The sequence below is a fragment of the Chiloscyllium plagiosum genome, chromosome 3 (assembly GCF_004010195.1).
Source record: "Chiloscyllium plagiosum isolate BGI_BamShark_2017 chromosome 3, ASM401019v2, whole genome shotgun sequence".
Taxonomy (NCBI): Eukaryota; Metazoa; Chordata; class Chondrichthyes; order Orectolobiformes; family Hemiscylliidae; genus Chiloscyllium; species Chiloscyllium plagiosum.
In genome coordinates, this window is record NC_057712.1 from 64,681,316 (window position 1) to 64,698,817 (window position 17,502).

A 17,502-nucleotide genomic window follows, 5' to 3' on the forward strand; every position below is an offset into this window, starting at 1 on the left:
AACTCAGCACCGCCTTCCTAACCTGCAATCTTCTTCCCGACCTCTCCGCCCCCACCCCCGTCTGACCTATCACCCTCACCTTGACCTCTTTCCACCTATCACATTTCCGACGCCCCTCCCCCAAGTCCCTCCTCCCTACCTTTTATCTTAGCCTGCTGGACAAACTTTCCTCATTCCTGAAGAAGGGCTTATGCCCGAAACATCGATTCTCTGTTCCCTGGATGCTGCCTGACCTGCTGCGCTTTTCCAGCAACACATTTCCAGCTCTGATCTCCAGCATCTGCAGACCTCACTTTCTCCTCAAAGTTTATTAGAGAATTAGAATTAAGGTACAGGCTTTAGAGAATGTTGACCACTGCCAATACCTTGGGAGGGTCCTGTCAGCCAAAGCAGCTATTGATGAAGAGATCCAGTACCACCTCCAGTGTTCTAGTGCAGTGGTCGGCTGCTTGAGGGAAAGGATGTTTGAGGACAATAATATCAGATCTGGCACCAAGATCACAGTTTACAGAGCTGGGTGGTTCCTACTCTCCTACATGTCTCTGTGATGTGGACTTCCTACAGCAAACGCCTCAAGGCACTACAGCAGTACCACCAATGCTGCCTGCACAAGATCCTGCAAATCCTTTTGGAAGAAAGAGACGCCAACATTAGTGTCCTTCACCAGGCCAACATCCTCCGTATTGAGGGACTGACTACCCTTGATTGGCTGGCACATCGTCTGTATGAGCGACATGAGACTCTCCAAACAGATGTCTACTCCCAGCTTCAAAATGGCAGGCAGGGCCCCAGGTGAACAGAGGAAGCGCTTCAGTGATACCTTCAAGGCCTCACTGGCCCAAGACCAAAGTTGAGGCGGAGCATCCAGGAAGGCATCGAACACTTTGAGACTTGCCATCCAGAAAATGTCGAAGTCAGGTGAAAAGAACGCACTGCCACACCAACGCCCCATCCACCCCTTCCCGTGACCATCACCTGCCCCAAGTTTAACCAAGCCTGCGGGACACTCATCGGTCTGTACAGCTACGAACAGACTCACCCGGAGAGTGGAAGAGAGTTATCATCTGTGAGGGACCCTCAATGAATGAACACGTTTATTTTACTCCAGCATCCATTTGATTTCCTTTTGAAATCAATGTCTCTGATACCACCACTGTTGTCAGAAGCTTGTTCCTGCTCATTGTTACTCTGTAAAAACACAAAACCTTAGTGCAATCCAGGAGATACTTCAACAGCACACCCCATGGAGAAGCAAATAGAATAGTGGAATCACTGACAGCACTTTTGGCTTTGCAAATTTCACCATGCATTTACAAGCTCCCAGATATTGCTGTCTGTTTCAAAGTTTGAATAGTAACAAATGCTGACAGTTTCACAATTACTATCACTGAAACACACACGTACAACTTTCCATAATTCCAAGGATACAGGAATAGGCCATTGAGACTCTCGAGGCTTTTCTTTCTTTAAAGTAGATTAAGGCTAATCTACAGTTTAACTCAAATTTTCAATTATTAGCTTAACCTGAACAAAAGAAGTAAATCTACATCTCACATTTTTAATTGAACCAGTGTCCACAGCACCTTGATTTGTCCCCTATTCCCACCCACAGATTTTGTCGCCTAACTGTCATCTGCCGTTTTATATATATAGTGCTATTTGCTCTTCAAAGTTGTTAAAACAAAAAGTCGCTGTATCGAATCTAGGTCTCTTAAATTACCCAAATTGTAATCAAAGCACAGAAAGAGGCTAATGGTGTGTTGCACCAGTCCAAATACTTACTCTTACTCCTCAAGTACAGTGATCTACTTGATAGGTATTTTAAAAAAATAATTTGAGAAATGGTCTGAGCTTCTTCATTAGCCTTCATTATTTAAATTTGGAACTGATAACATAATCTTATGCCATTATTATTTTACATTTAACTTCCTTGTCTTTCTATCAGGGGTTTAACTCCAGCCCAGGCTGATGCTCAATTTCTGGAAAATGCCAAGATGCTTTCCATGTATGGTGTTGACTTGCATCATGCTAAGGTAATTGCTTTTTCCTTATTCTCTTGGTGTTGTGGAAAATGACGGTGACAAATCAGTTGTTCACAAATCAGTTCAAGATTGTTCTACAGATCGTTTTTGGAAGAATTACTGAACGACTTTGTCAATTTCAGAATTATTCAAATTCTTGAAACAGCAAGAGTTAAGAGGAGCATTTCATCCTCAAGGAAACCATTGATAATTTCATTAATGATTTCTACAGATTAGTGAAGAAATGCACCTAGACAATAGACAATAGGTGCAGGCGTAGGCCATTCTGCCCTTTGAGCCTGCACCACCATTCATTATGATCATGGCTGACTTCAGGTCAGAATTTGTAAGATGAGAATTGTTGTAGGAATTTTGATGAGTCTTTGTCAGATGCATTACAGTCCAAACAAATCCTGACTCTCAAGAAAGCCACTCAGGTAGTGAGTGAAGCAAAAGTCCGAAAGCAGTAGAGATTAACTCTAAGATTAAATCTCGTCACAGGAGATTAGCCGTGTCCAGTAAAGAACACAAGGCTCAAAATGTGGCTGACGTTCGAAACTAGTACAGTGAATAGGACAAGCACCAGAGATTACAAGTCAGCACTGTGGAGCAAATTAAGTTCAGAGGCATAGGTAGGCCCTGTTTTCAACCAGAATACCCAATAATAGAAAACCTCTCGTATTCAAGAATTCTCACTCTTGAGTAGGAAGACATGTCTTGACCTCTACCTTCTCCAAATGGCGGAATGACTTAAAGTTAACAATTAACTGGTTGAGGAGCAATTAAAGGACCACCAACAGAAGATAACTTGGACTTAGGGAAGGTTTGGAGGGCTATGAGCCAAATGTGGGTAAGTGGGACTTGCTTTATTTTGGAAACTTGGTTGGCATGGGCAAGTTAGATCAAAAGGTTTATTTCCATCCTGTGTGACCCTATGACTCTACCATACTAGAATATTCAATTTAGGCATAGTTTCTAAAGCATTGCTTTCAAAGAAATATTGTGCTATAGGTAAATAACTCTATCCCTGAAGGAGGCCATTCAATTCATTGAGTACATGCCAACTCCTTACGTAGCAGTCCAGTCACTCCTACTCCATAGCATGATCTCTACAGCCTTCCAAGTTGATATCCTTCAAATGCCCATTAAATTTGCTTTTGAAATCATTGACTGTTTCTGTTTCTGCCACATACATAGGCAGAGGGTTCCAGGTCATTACCACTCACTGCAGAAAGTAGTTCTTCTTCAAATGTCCCTTTTCTTGGCCAAAATTTTGAATTTGTCTCCCCTAATGTTTGAACCATGGGCTGATAGGAAAGTTTTTTCCTTGCCTATCTCGTCGAAGTCTTGAATACTTCAATCTCCATGAGAAGGGGAACAGAAGCGGACGATTTAGCCCATTGAGTCTGCTCTGCCACTTATTGAGATCGTGGACGATCTGAAAATCCCCAATTCTACTTCCCTGCTTATTTGCTTTCCATGCTGATTAAAAATATGCCCCCCTCAGCCTGAATATACTTAATGATCCAGCCTGTACAATCCTCTGTAGTAAAGATTTCCACAGATTCACCACCATCTGAGAAAATAAATTCCTCTTCATCTGTCTTCTTTCAGTGACCCCTTACATTCTCCTCAACTCTCCCACAAAGGAAACATTGCTCTAGCCTTTCATGACTAACTATGAAGCTAAGTGAGTTGAAAGACCTACATGGAATGTTCTTGACCACTGAATGACGTGGACCATGGGAGAACGTTAGATTGGTGCCTAACATTCAGCTCCTCATACCCTACAATCAGGTGACCACCCTACTGGCAGACTGACTGTGCCCATGTTCCTTGAATGATATCACATGCTACCTTTGACTTCCTGTGCCAGGATCCCCTACCTAAAGGGTGTTTCTCCTGACTTAGATTTCTCCCCTTAGATTTTGAGACATGGCCGTTTAATGGAAGTGCATTCAGTGTGTTTGCATCAAGATCTAGTTAACTTTCATGTATGTGCAGGTATGTGGTTTAAGTGTTACTTGCGACTAAAATACCAGGCAATGATACCTGTAACAATTAAGAATCTAACCACATCTCCTCAACATTCAGTGGCACTTGCTACGTACTGTAGCTATGGGAGCAGGTCAGAAGTTAGAAATTCTCCAAGAATAAAACCACCAACTCATTCTTCAAATTTTGTCCGCCGGTTCCAAATCAGGACCATAATGGATGGAATATTCTCCAGTTGAATGAATGCAGCTCCAACAACAAACTCAATACTATTCAGTCCAAAATGAGTTGCTTGATTAACACTCTACCTGTCACCTTAAACATTCACTTGCTTCACCACTGGTGCTGACGAGACAATACAGCAATTTACGAAGGCTCCTTCAACAGCACCTTCCAAATCATGACCTCAGTCAGTATCAGTGATAGGAACATTTTGAGTCAGTAATCCTGACCAAATTGAATCAAAGTTTGGAGAAGTCTGGATTATATGCAAATCTGTATAGATTTGTTTTGAAGGTAAATTATATTTGACAAACATGATCTAATTATTTGTTTAATGGAGTGGCTCACAACGTGTCTGTGTATGGAATTTGAAAAGATATTTAACATACTGTCATCTGAAAATCTATTGGGCAAAAATAAACTCCAAAAGATTAAAAAGCATTAACATCATGGATACAAAACTGGTTAAGGTGCACTTGATGACCCATGTGTTTCTGGAGAAAAATGTACATTGCATGCTATGGTGATGTTCCCTTTAAGAATTAGATTTTTCAAGAGAGATATATCTGGTAAAACACCTTACTTCTAGGAACTAATCATGTGACCAAGTTACCTTTGAGATAAATAATAGAAAAAGGGTTGAGGGAAGCTAATTACAGTTGAGGTCACTTGTGTATGGTTCTGGTCTCCAGTGGTTTTTTATTTTAGTTTTGATACAGGTTACTGCAGGAACATCCCTTTTAAGTCGAATTCGATTGAAATTCTGTGTGCTGACTAAAAGCATTTTAAACTCGTGAGACGTTAGTTGAACATCTAAGGATAGCCGAGCTGAAAAGAACAGGAGAGTTTTAGATGCAGGACTCCAGTATTTGCATATTGGAAACAGGAGAGTTCTGACCCAACATGTCCACACTTAAGATGCTAGTGATGCCTGTGTTGAATCAGAAACCTTCAACAATGGAGTGATTGAAGGAAATTTGAAGACAAAGCTTTTTCTGAAATAAGCAGCATGTTCAAAGAAACATCAGCCTTTACTTGGATCTTTAAAGCAGCCTTCTGAAGTGGTTGACCTTCCAATTTTTGAGAAGTGTCCTTGGGATACACTTCAAATGGACGTAGAATGAAACGTGAGCTAAGAAATTTGGTTGAGAGTATAAGTAACTGTGTTCATTTAATTTTATATCTTTTAAATCACATCCTAATTAAGATAACGTAGTTATTGTATTCATGACTTTTTTTGTGTAGTAAAGTTATTGTGTTCTAAACAGTGAACCTTGTGACTTCATTGGTTGGCATTATAATCAGTACTATGCTGATACATATTAAAGACCTGGATAGATAGGGCTTAATTTCAATATTCGCAAATGATATGCGATTCAAATGTAGCATGTATTTATGATAATTGACTTTAAAAGGACTTAGACTGCAAAACAGGTAGAAGATGAATTTTAGTACAGAGATGTGGGCAGAGTTATGTTTTGGCAGGAGAATGCAGAGAGGCAGAAAGAAAATTTACAAGGAATTTGGTGAAAATGGAATGGAATTAATTCAATGGCTCAAAAACCTGCACCAACACATTGGGCTGAATGGCCTCCTTCTGGCTAATCTATTTCAATGATACCTATCTGTCAGAAGTAAATTCTATCCAAGTCCATACTTTCACAGAAACTTTACATGAGATTAGATTTGAATTGTCTGGGCAGCAGCCTTAATTTACTTGTAAATAAAATTCCAGCTATAAAACTGTAGGACAATGTAGAGATTAGGCAGCATGTGTCTGATTTGTTAATTAAATTGCCCAGTTTGAGAGAGTTCTATCTTTAGTGTTATTTAAGTAATTGGCTTCTCAACATTATATTAATATAGGACTACACAATTTTGACTGAGGCAGACTTGATGCTGAAGTTGTTATACAATATCCCTTATAAAATTTATTGACAATTAACTTTGTTTTTGCATTTGTGGCTACTGTGCTCAATTTCAAGACCTGGAGTGCTTGCAGTTATTAGACGTCAGTTGGAAAACCACCACTGCCTTTTGTCATTGCATGACATTCTGAAGTATAAGATCTGCCCCAGTCTCACTCTGGGTCTGGTTAATCACACTTTCAGTATTAGAAACACATTTTGTTGTCAAAGATGTCCAACTCATTCCCTCCCGAAACAAGGAGGTCTCTGGATCCGCTCATTGTGTACACTTAACTCAGGTCAGCAATGAAATGAGCGTTTTTGATTTTAATTATGACCATGGGATGTGAGTGTAATTTGTAAGGCCAGTGAGTATTGCATCCTATGTTTTCATATCATGAGAGGTATGTTTTGCAAGGGAGCCTGTAGATGGTAGTGTTCCCATGCACCTTCTACTCTTGTCCTTCTAAATGCTGCAATTGCAGATTTGCGTGCTGCTGATGAAGGAACCTTGAAGTGTTAACATAGAACATTACAGCACAATACAGGCCCTTCGGCCCTCGATGTTGTGCCGCCCTGTCATACTAATTTGAAGCCCATCCCACCTACACTATTCCATGTACGTCCATATGCATGTCCAGTGACGACTTAAATGCACTTAAACTTGGCGAATCTACTACCGTTGCAGGCAAAGCATTCCATACCCTTACTAGTCTCTGAGTAAAGAAACTACCTCTGACATCTGTCTTATACCTATCTCCCCTCACTTTAAAGTTGTGTCCCTTGTGTTTGCCGTCCCCATACTTGGAGAAAGGCTCTCTCTGTCCACCCTATCTAACCCTCCGATTATCTTATATGTCTTTATTAAGTCACCTCTCAACCTTCTTCTCTCTAACGAGAACAGCCTCAAGACCCTCAGCCTTTCCTCGCAAGACATTCCTTCCATACCAGGCAACATCCTAGTAAATCTCCTCTGCACCCTTTCCAAAGCTTCTACATCCTTCTTATAATGTGGTGACCAGAACTGTACACAATACTCCAAGTGTGGCCGTACCAGAGCTTTGTACAGCTGCAGCATAACCTCATGGTTCCGGAACTCAATCCCCCTATTAATAAAGGCCAAAACACTGTATGCCTTCTTAACAACCCTGTCAATCTGGGTGGCAACTTTCAGGGATCTGTGTACATGGACACAGAGATCTCTCTGCTCATCTGCACTCCTAAGAATCTTACCATTAGCCCAGTACTTTGCTGCAATGCAACCTTGTAAATGATGCAGCTGCTGTGCCAGTGAAAATTAAACACTTTATGTTTTGGAAAATGTGTCAATCAGGTGCTTTGGTCTGTACATTATTGAACTTGGTGAGTCTACACTCCCAACTGTTAAATTCTTCTCTTAAACGTATCAATCACCATAAGAACAGAACAGAGAGAAGTATTCGGCTCATTGAGTCTGTTTTGCTATTCAGTCGTGGCTAATACGTTTCAATTCTCCTACCTTCTCCCTGTAACCTTTGATCCCCTATTTATTTCTGTCTTAATACACTCAATGACTTGACTTCCACAGCCTTCTATTGCAACAAGCTCCACAAATTCACCATCCTCTAGCCAAAGAAATTCCTACTCCTGGTTCCAAAGGATTGTCACTCTGAAACTGTGCCCTTGGGTCCTAGTCTCTTCTAGCGGAAACATCTTCTCCACGTCCACTTTATCCTGGCCTCTCCGTATTTTGTATAGTTCAATGAGATGTCCCCTCACCATTCTAAATCCATCAAATACACACCGCACACCTCATATGACCAAGCTCTTCATCCCAGAATGATTCTTGTAAACATCTTTTTAACCCCCTTCAAGGCCAGCGCATCCTTCCTTAGATACAGGGCCCAAAACTTTTCACAATATTCCAAATGTGGTCTTACCAGAGCCTTATACAGCCGATGCAATGCATCTTTGTTGTATTCTAGCCCTCTTGAAATGAATGCAAATGTTGCATTTTCCTTCCTAATTGCCAGCTGAATCTGCATGTTAACCTTAGGAGAATCCTGAACTAAGACTCCTAAACCTTTTGCACTTCAGATTTCCCCATTTAGAAAATATTTTTCGTCTCTGTTTTTCCTACCAAAGTGCATAATGTTATACATTCCCACACGGTATTCTGTCTGCCACTCCTTTGCCTACTGTCCTTGCCTGTCCAGTCCTCCTAACAGCCTTCCATCTCTTCAACATTACCTGTCCCTCCAGCTATCTTTGTTGCTAAGTTTATAGATAACACAATGTTCTCACTTCCTTCATCCTGTTTGTTAACATATAATGTGAATAATTGTGGTTCCAACATTGACCCCTGGGAAACTCCACTAGTCACCGACTGCCATCCTGAAAAAGACGCTTTTATCCCCACTGTCTGCCTTCTGTCAGAGAGCCAATCCTCTTTCCTGCCAGTGCCTTACCCTAACACCAAGGACTCTTATTTAGCAGCCTCCTGTGCGGCACTTTGTTAGAGGCCCTCTGGAAATACAAATAGAGTGCATCCATTGGCTCATCTTTGTCTAACTTGTTAAATCCATAAAGAATTGTAACAGGTTTGTCAGGTATGACCTCCCCTTGATGAAGGAGAAAGTGAGGTCTGCAGATGCTGGAGATCAGAGCTGAAAATGTGTTGCTGGAAAAGCGCAGCAGGTCAGGCAGCATCCAGGGGACAGGAGAATCGACGTTTCGGGCATAAGCCCTTCTTCTTTCCTGAAGAAGGGCTTATGCCCGAAACGTCGATTCTCCTGTTCCCTGGATGCTGCCTGACCTGCTGTGCTTTTCCAGCAACACATTTTCAGCTCACCTTGATGAAGCCATGCTGCCTATTTTAACCATGCATTTCCAAGTAGTCAGCAATCTCATCCTTGACAATGCTCTTGAATCTTACCAATGAGCGAGGTGAGGCTATCATGCTATAATTTCCTATTTTCTGGCCCCCTCTTTTAAACAGAGGTGTAATATTAGCCATTTTCCAGTCCTTTTGGACCCTCCCTGACTTCATTCTTTCCTGAAAGATCATCACCAATGCCTCCACAATCTCTGCAGCTACCTCCTTCAGGAGTCTGGGATATAGTCCAACCAATCTGGGTGATCTTTCCACCTTCAAACCTTTCAGCTTACCCAGCACCTTCTCCTTAGTGATGGCCATGATTCTCTCCTCTGTCACTTGACTCAAGGATTGGTGAAATTGAAATAATCTGAGCATTTTATTTGAAGATTGCGATGCCAAGGCAGACAGGGCTATGGGCCAAGTGCTTAAAAATGGGATTAGTCTAGTGTTGTGCATTCTTTGTTTGGATGATAATTTAGTTCCCACTTGAATGCCTTGATTAAACCTGCTTCCACCACACTCTCTGGCACTGCATTCCAGATCCTAACCACTTGCTATGCAGAAGATTTTTCCAATGTCTGCATTGCTTCTTTTAACAATTATCTTAAGTCTGTGTGCTCTGATTCTCAATCTTTCCACTAATGGAGACAGTTTCTTCATGCCTACGCTGTCCAGCCTCCCCATCATTTTTCACAGCTCTGTTAACCATCTGCTCCACCTTCTTTTCTCCAAAGAGTATTGTCCTAATTTATGTAATCTGTCAGCAATCCTTTTATGTCATTGGAATTCCTTATTCGTGGAACCATTCTTATGAATCCAGCCTGGGCCGGGTTTTGCTCCTTGATTGTTTTGGATTAAGCTAGGTGTGGTCAGCAGTATTCCATTCCATGGTAGTCAGTTTCTTTTCATTGCTGGTTTGCAATGTGGAGTGATGCGAATGGCTTGGGTTCAATTCCTGTACTGTCAGAGGTTACCATGAAGGACTGTCCTTGTCAATCACCAGCAGCTGTCTCTCTCTCTCTCTTTAATGAGAGAGCAGCCCTATGACCTGAAAAGACGGTGGCCACTTTTATTCCATTACACTGCTGACTCGTCACGTGTAGATGGTGGGTGGGTTTTGCAGAATCAGGTGGTGTCAGTATTTATGTAGCTACTTTAGTTACATTTCTGGTCAATGATACCTCCAGGATGTTGAATGTTAGGCTACTAGGACAATCTCCCTTGTTGGAGATGGTTAATACTGGCAACTGTGTTTAGGTTTGGAATTCTGTTTGCTTTGTTGATTGCAACTCAGGCTTAGTCAGGCTTACTAAATGTCAAACCCCTAGTAAAACTCCTCAATCCCTTTGTACTTTCATTCACAGGTACATTCTTCTATAATGCAATGGCTGTGTTGTTGTGCAATCCCGCATTATAGAGAAAGAGCGCTTAAAGTGTTGTCGATGTAATTGCGTTGCAGCTAACACATGTTTTAAAAGTTTGTGCTTCAGAAACAATGTCCCCAATTTGTCAATCGCATTAGTGAATTTGCATTAATGAAGTAAGCAATTTAGCGGAATGACCTGTATATTAAAAACATAAAGCTATCTATTTTGTCAATTCTTTTCCTCAGTGCACAGTTCCCTTCTCCATATTAAATGCAGTATACAATTATTTTGTCTAATTAAGTGTCTTTAATTCAGTTTAGCTTTCTAAACTGTTCAGAATCAATTGCTCATGCTTGGTGTCTTTGTAAAGTTAACTATTTAATATTGATGGAACTTTAATGGTTATGCCTTTCCATAGTTTACTTGTGATTTTAACATATTGGAAAAATATAGGCATATTAGATCTGTCAATAACCTTCCTCTTCTGTTTTATTAAGTTTTAAATCAATCCAAACTAAATGGATTGCATTCTTTAGCATGGTATTATAGCAAGACTCCTGTTGATGTTTGCCCTAGCTTTGTGTACAATAATGGCTTGTTTCAGTCCACAGGTATTTGTACTACCTCACAAATAGTCCTTTAGGTGCTGGATTAAATATTCATTTATCACTGGTGAGTTAGTTGCTTGGAACCTGTATAACCTTTCCAGGGTTTCCATTCTATTTATTTCTGCTTAGATTATCACTGCCATTTAATCTGGCACATTTTGCTGATGCTAAATCAAGGTATGCACTACCGGTGCTGACTTTGCTGAGTTATGAATTACTGATCCACTATATTGCTCTGAGTCTTAATTCTGTATTCACAGTACATATCAGTTTGTTTTTATTTTAAATAAGTGTTCAACAGTGTCACTGTTGGAATTGAAAGTTCAGATTAAGCCAAGTTTATTTTTGTTGTATGAGCGTTTTTGAGTTTTACAATATGGATTTCAGAAGTTGCACTGAATCTCATTAGTAAAGACCGCTGTTACTGAAACATTGTTCCCAAAGGACAGATGGAGCAAATTTACAAATTACTTTTTCATGCTTACCTGATAATTAAAACAAAAGATTGAGGCAAAGGTATGAAGTGTATTTGCATCACAAATATTGCAATGAATCCAGTAATAATACTGCAACTGTTTTTTGCGATGGTGCATTTAATTTCAAATGTATGAAGCCACATGAATTTGGAAATTCGTGTTTAAATGTGATAGCATATTTATTTACATTCACGTTGTTAGCAGTTTAGCAGATATCACCATTAAAACTTATTACAAATACTTACATATTCAGTGATTGGAGATATATTTGTGCTTGGGGCACTTAAGCAGCTGATGGTAAGTCTGTTTTTAGTGCAGTATGAGTAGACACCAAGCATGAGTTGATAACTAAAGTATTTTTTTAAAAAGGGTCTTGGCTATTACTGTTAATTGTTGAGTTTGATACTGTATAACAATCTTTTGTTTCTTTATACAATACAATATTTTGAATATCGCTGAAACATTAATGTGAGCCCTGATGTACAGTTTCTTTTTACAAATAGCGCAGTCATGGCATTCTGCATCATTTAGATATTTATGCCTGACATGCCTGCAAAGATTGCTGGCAAAAGAATCATAGGTCATAAGAGGGAAAATGATTTTTACATAGCAAGTTGTTAGCATGTGGATTTCCCTTGCTGAGGCCATGGTGGAGAGAAATTCAGTTATTGTTTCCAAATGGGATTTGGATAATTATCTAAAAGCAGAAAAAACGATTGACAAGCCTTTAATGAGAAGGCCAGGGGGTGAGCCTCGTTAAATAGCTCTTAGAGCTGGCAAGATGGAGTGAATGGCCTCTTCCTGTACTATAATGTAACCATTCTATAATTAGTTTTATACATTATAATTAGATTAATTTAATAAGTAAAGCTGATGTGACAAAGCTAACAAAGTAGGCATCGGCAACAAGAAGGGTTATCATTCAGTAAAGTCTGGAAGGATGCTTGAAACCTAATGGAAGTAGAGAAGAGATGATTAATAATTTGTTAGTGCTAATTGGTGAGAACTCCATTTATAAAAATGGTAAGCACAGTTATTGGGGTCTGTACTGTATGAGCTAGAAATTAAATTCTGACTGGAGGTGTACATGACTGGACTCTGTTCAAATTGGTAGCAGAAGATGGTGAGCTGTTTGTAAGTCAAGAATTGAAAACTAAGCGGCCTTCTAACTCAAGAGTAATTACGAGAAAACTGTAAAAAAGATATCTGAATCTTAATGTAAAGTAGTGAGGTATGATTACACTTTTGTGCTTTCTGAAAATGAATCTTTTAAGGTAACCATGTGGACGATGGTTACTGCCTTACTAAAGAAAAAGCATGGAATGGCTTGACCACTTTTGTCTTGATGCCAGTTCTAGGATAAATAACCAAGTTTTTTTTTTGGAGTTGGAGCTTGACCATTTGAACACACGTGAAGGTTTGGGTATAATAACTGAAATGGAAAAATTGTCAAAAAGATGATTTATGAACTGCTTATGAAGCATGGTCAATTTTTGACAAATTTGGATTGAATGAAGGTTAAATAGAAAATTACATGATGCAAACCAGTAAGATTTTTATAAGACTCCAGAAATTCCAGCTGGAAATTCTTCCAGCTGCGCTGGCACTTAATTTATTAAATCTGTGCAGAAGTATCAAATACAGATGCATTTCTAGTTTTGATGGGAGTTAATTTTGGAGATAAGCACACACTGCTTGAGCAAATGTTGGAACATTAAAAAATTCTTTGGAAAACACTCAGTCATGGAGTCATACAGCATAGAAACCGACGCTTCGGTCCAACTCATCCGTGCCGGCTAGAAATCCTAGTTCCATTTGCCAGCATTTGGCCCAAACCTCTCTCAACTCTTCCTATTCATAAATCCATCCATGTGCCATTTAAATATTGTAATAGTACCTGCCTCCACTACTTCCTCTGGCAGCTCGTTCCATACATGCACCACCCTCTGTGTGAAAAAGTTATCCCTTAGGTTCTTTCTAAATCTTTTCCTTCTCACCTTAAGCTTATGCCATCTAGTTTTCATGGTACAATTAGGATAATCAATTAAAAGACAGAAAATGGAGGACACAATGATGCGATACCCTCTAGATCCAGATCACAGGAGACAGTATAAAATAACTTTAGAAGAATTGAGAACAGAACTGTTTTTGACAACCTTGAAGAGCAAAAAACAATTTGAGACTTAGCATAAAAGATTTAATGGGTGGCACAGTGGTTAGCACTGCTGCCTCACAGCACTAGAGACCTGGGTTCAATTCCCGCCTCAGGCGACTGACTGTGTGGAGCTTGCATATTCTCCCCGTATCTCCGTGTGTTTCCTCCGGGTGCTCTGGTTTCCTCCCACAGTCCAAAGATGTACAGGTCAGGTGAATTGGCCATGCTAAATTGCCTGTAGTGTTAGGTGCAGGGGTAAATGTAGGGAATGGTACTGGATGGGTTGTGCTTCGGCGGGTCGGTGTGGACTTGTTGGGCCGAAGGGCCTGTTTCCACACTGTAAGTAATCTAATCTATTCTAAAAATGTCCAGGTTGTGGTCAGTTGATGTTTAAGATGTGATTTAAAAAATACCATTATGCCATGAATTTTCCAAATCAGTCCAACAGAATGTTTGTAACACAACATGAAGCAGAGGATTTGGAGGAAGAAACTGGTGACATGGTTCAAAGAGAGGCATTTGTATTGATTACAAGAAGTTTACCCGTTGATGAATATGTTGGTGGCAGAATCCTTTAGTTGTGTGACATTAGACAGGGGGCAGTGACCATATGTGGAATGAACTGGCTAAATGCCACTGGGACTCTGAATAATAAGGATTGGAGCAAAGTTAAGGAATTTGAGAGTTCCAGCTTCAGGACCAGGTTAGCACACTAAAATATTTTTTTAAAAAACAAAAGGAGTAGTCAGTCCTTGGAAAATAACTTGAGACAATTATTTTGTTAGTAAGGGTGCAGATTGTTTAATTGCAGATGTAATTGTTAGAGGTAATTGCAGAAATTACAGATGAAATTGGTTGTGGAAAATATCAATGCTCGTATTTGGAAAATCAGTGAAATTGCAACTTACACAAATGAGACATGTATTTATTTAATGGAATGTAACCTCTCCACTATTTTTTTAAGAATATGTTCTTGATTTCAGGGGTGAGGAACTTAGAAAACAAAAAGACAATTGTGTTAATACAGCATAGGCAATTTATCCATCTATCCTACAAAAGTTAAAATGTTATTAAAGGATGCATTAAAAAGGGACGCGAAATACAATCTGCTTATGCAAGAGATAAGTGATAAGTGTTAGATTTGCAAGAAATATTGAAGAACAGTGTCACAGTCTGATAATTCGACCCTTGGGATTTCAACAGAGTGGTGGTATGGGATCTAAAGATGTGGAATAAATCATGGAATCCTTACAATTAGCCCATCGAGTCCACACGGACCCTCTGACGAGCATCCCACCCAGGCCTCCATCCCTGTAACCCTGCATTTCCCATGGCTCATCTCCCTAACATGCATATCCCTAACATGATGGCATGGCCAGTCCACCTAACCCACACACGTTTGGATTGTGGGAGAAAACTGGAGCACCTGGAGGAAATCCACCAGACACAGGGAGAATATCCACACAGCCCAGTTGGTAGAGGACAGAATTGGACCCGGGTCCCTGGCACTGTCAGGCAGCAGTGATAACCATTGAGCCACCATGCTGCCCCAAAAGAAGAAAAATTTTAATTTAACATTTAGTTTATATGGATCCTGGATTTAAGGAGTCAAACAATACAGTAAAGTTAATGTTTCATATGACCATTGCTGGAGCCTTTAATCTTAGTTTGAATCACAAGATTTGTTTTGAATAATTCCCTCTGGTTTGTCATAAGACTGAGACCTGATTGTCAGCTTTACGGAGCAGCCTCTCTCTCCCTCTTCCTCCAACTGACCTCTTTCCATGCCTGAAACTTCACCTTGCAGCATCTTTTCATGCCTGAATCTCTGACCTGCAACCTTTTCCCATACCAGACTCTATCTCACCACTTCTCTCTCCTAACCTGCACTCCTTTTTGAAATTCAGGTCTAATTCAAATCTACAGTTCTAATATTGTGTCCCCTGTGGTGCAGAATTGCTGAGCTGGGGCTGTTTGAATCCTGATTTTTTTTTTTAAATGACTGCATCTCACTTGTTTATATACGTAGTCCTTGCTCAAGCAGAGATTCAAGAAAGGGAAGGAGTGAATGGCAGCAATTTAAAAATGCATAGATCTTGAATGAATTGTGGTTCAGGAGATGAGAAGGGTCAGAGTGAGGTCAGAAGCTGGAGGTTCAGAGAGTAAGTTGGAACGCAAAGGGGGATATCAATTTTCAGCATGAAAGTCAGTGTGGAAGGTTTGGGAAGCAGGATTAATTACGAGCAGGAGACATTGTAATTAGAAGTTACATTTTTCATTTCAAGAAGACAGGTATCAAAGCAATTTCATTTATCAGTAGAAGGAATTCGGAAGTAGATTGGCAAGGGGATTGGAATCTAAGATGGAGCTCAGATTCAAGAGAAAAATGTTGAACTCACAAAAATGTTGATGAATTCAATGCACAAATTGAGGAAAATCGATGTGATTTAATTGCCTTCACAGAGAAGGGGCTACTGGGTGACCGAGATTGGAAATTGAATATCCATGGATGATGATTTGTTTGGAGATGTGTGAAAAGGAATGCAATGTGGGCAGTACTCCTAAGAAGAGATGATCTTAGTTTATTTGCAAGAGAGAATCTTCTATCTAAAGATCAAAATGTAGGGTGTTTTTCTTTTCCCAGCAACCTAAAGGCATGGGTAATGGTTTCAGTGTCCAGATGAGAATCTTGCTTGTAAGTGGTGAGAGCCTGATTTTCAAACATTGACGCTTTATTATGTAATGCTGCCTCATTTATATCCAGGATGCTATTTTTCCAAGTTCCAGTGAGAAACCAGAAGGTGAAAGTCAGAGTGGTTATCTGGCAGCTGCAGCTCACTGGTGTTTTCTCCAGGCCACCAAGTTGTCCAACGTTCCCCAGTATCATAGATCATGTTGGATGACAACACTCCCTGAACCCTCAATTCCGAGAAGTCACTATCCACAATGCATCAGCATACCACGTCATCATGATATATCTGAGATTTTGGAGCTCAAAGCTTGCACTCCCACCCAGACCTGCATTCTCAGTAAACTTGGATATGTTAGTAGAATAAAACAAAGAACTGCAGCTGCTGGAAATCTGAAACAAAAACAGAAAGTGCTGGAGAAACTCAGAAGGTCAGGAACATCTGTGGAGACAAAAACAGAGTTAATGTTTTGAGTCCAGTGGCCCTTTTATCAGAACTGTTAGATAGTCTAAATCATCGATGTAGATTGTAAATAGCTGAGGCCACCAAAGTTGATCTTTGTAGCAATCCACTAATAGGCTGCTAACTTGAAATGCCAAGTTTATCCCCAGTGTCTGCCATTGGACATTAAACATTTGCGTCCAGACTTCATTGAGCAGACCCAATTGGCCAAATGGCCTCTTTCTGCTCCTTTGTCTTGTGACTTTGTGCTCTGCCAGTTATCCAGTAATGAACCATAAATAATTTGAAAGGACGTGTAAAATTAATTGTCCCCTATCAGTCCGCCAAGGACGTGCAAGTTCTGGGCCACCTCCAGCACCAAATCCAAGCCACCTGACTTGGAAGATGAGGAAGTACACCTCATCTTACATCTTGGGACCCTCAAAGCACTCAGCATCAACATCGACTTCACCAGTTTCCTAATCTGCACTCCCCCACCTCGTCCCAGATCCAAACCTCCAACTCGGCACTGCCCTCTTGACCTGTCCTACCTGTCCATTTTCCTTCCCACCTATCTGCTCCACCCTCCCCTCTCCAACCTATCATTATCACATTTCACCTGCATCTACCTAGTGCCTTCCCATCTAAGCATCTCACTCATTCCTGATTGAAGGGCCTATGCCCGGAACATCAACTCTCCTGCTCCTGGGATGCTGCCTGACCTGTTGTGCTTTTCCAGCGCCACACCTTTTGATGGTTATCA

General features: G+C 40.4%; 1 protein-coding gene across 17 annotated transcripts in view; it reads left to right on the plus strand.

Moving 5' to 3' along the window:
- epb41l2 (erythrocyte membrane protein band 4.1 like 2) overlaps positions 1-17,502 on the plus strand; it is a 208,153-nt gene that overhangs the window by 153,816 nt on the left and 36,835 nt on the right. For all 17 annotated transcript variants that reach the window (XM_043683473.1, XM_043683480.1, XM_043683487.1 and 14 more), the window contains exon 8: positions 1,946-2,033. In XM_043683473.1, the coding sequence (XP_043539408.1) occupies positions 1,946-2,033 (88 nt within the window). The remainder of the gene's footprint in view (positions 1-1,945; positions 2,034-17,502) is intronic.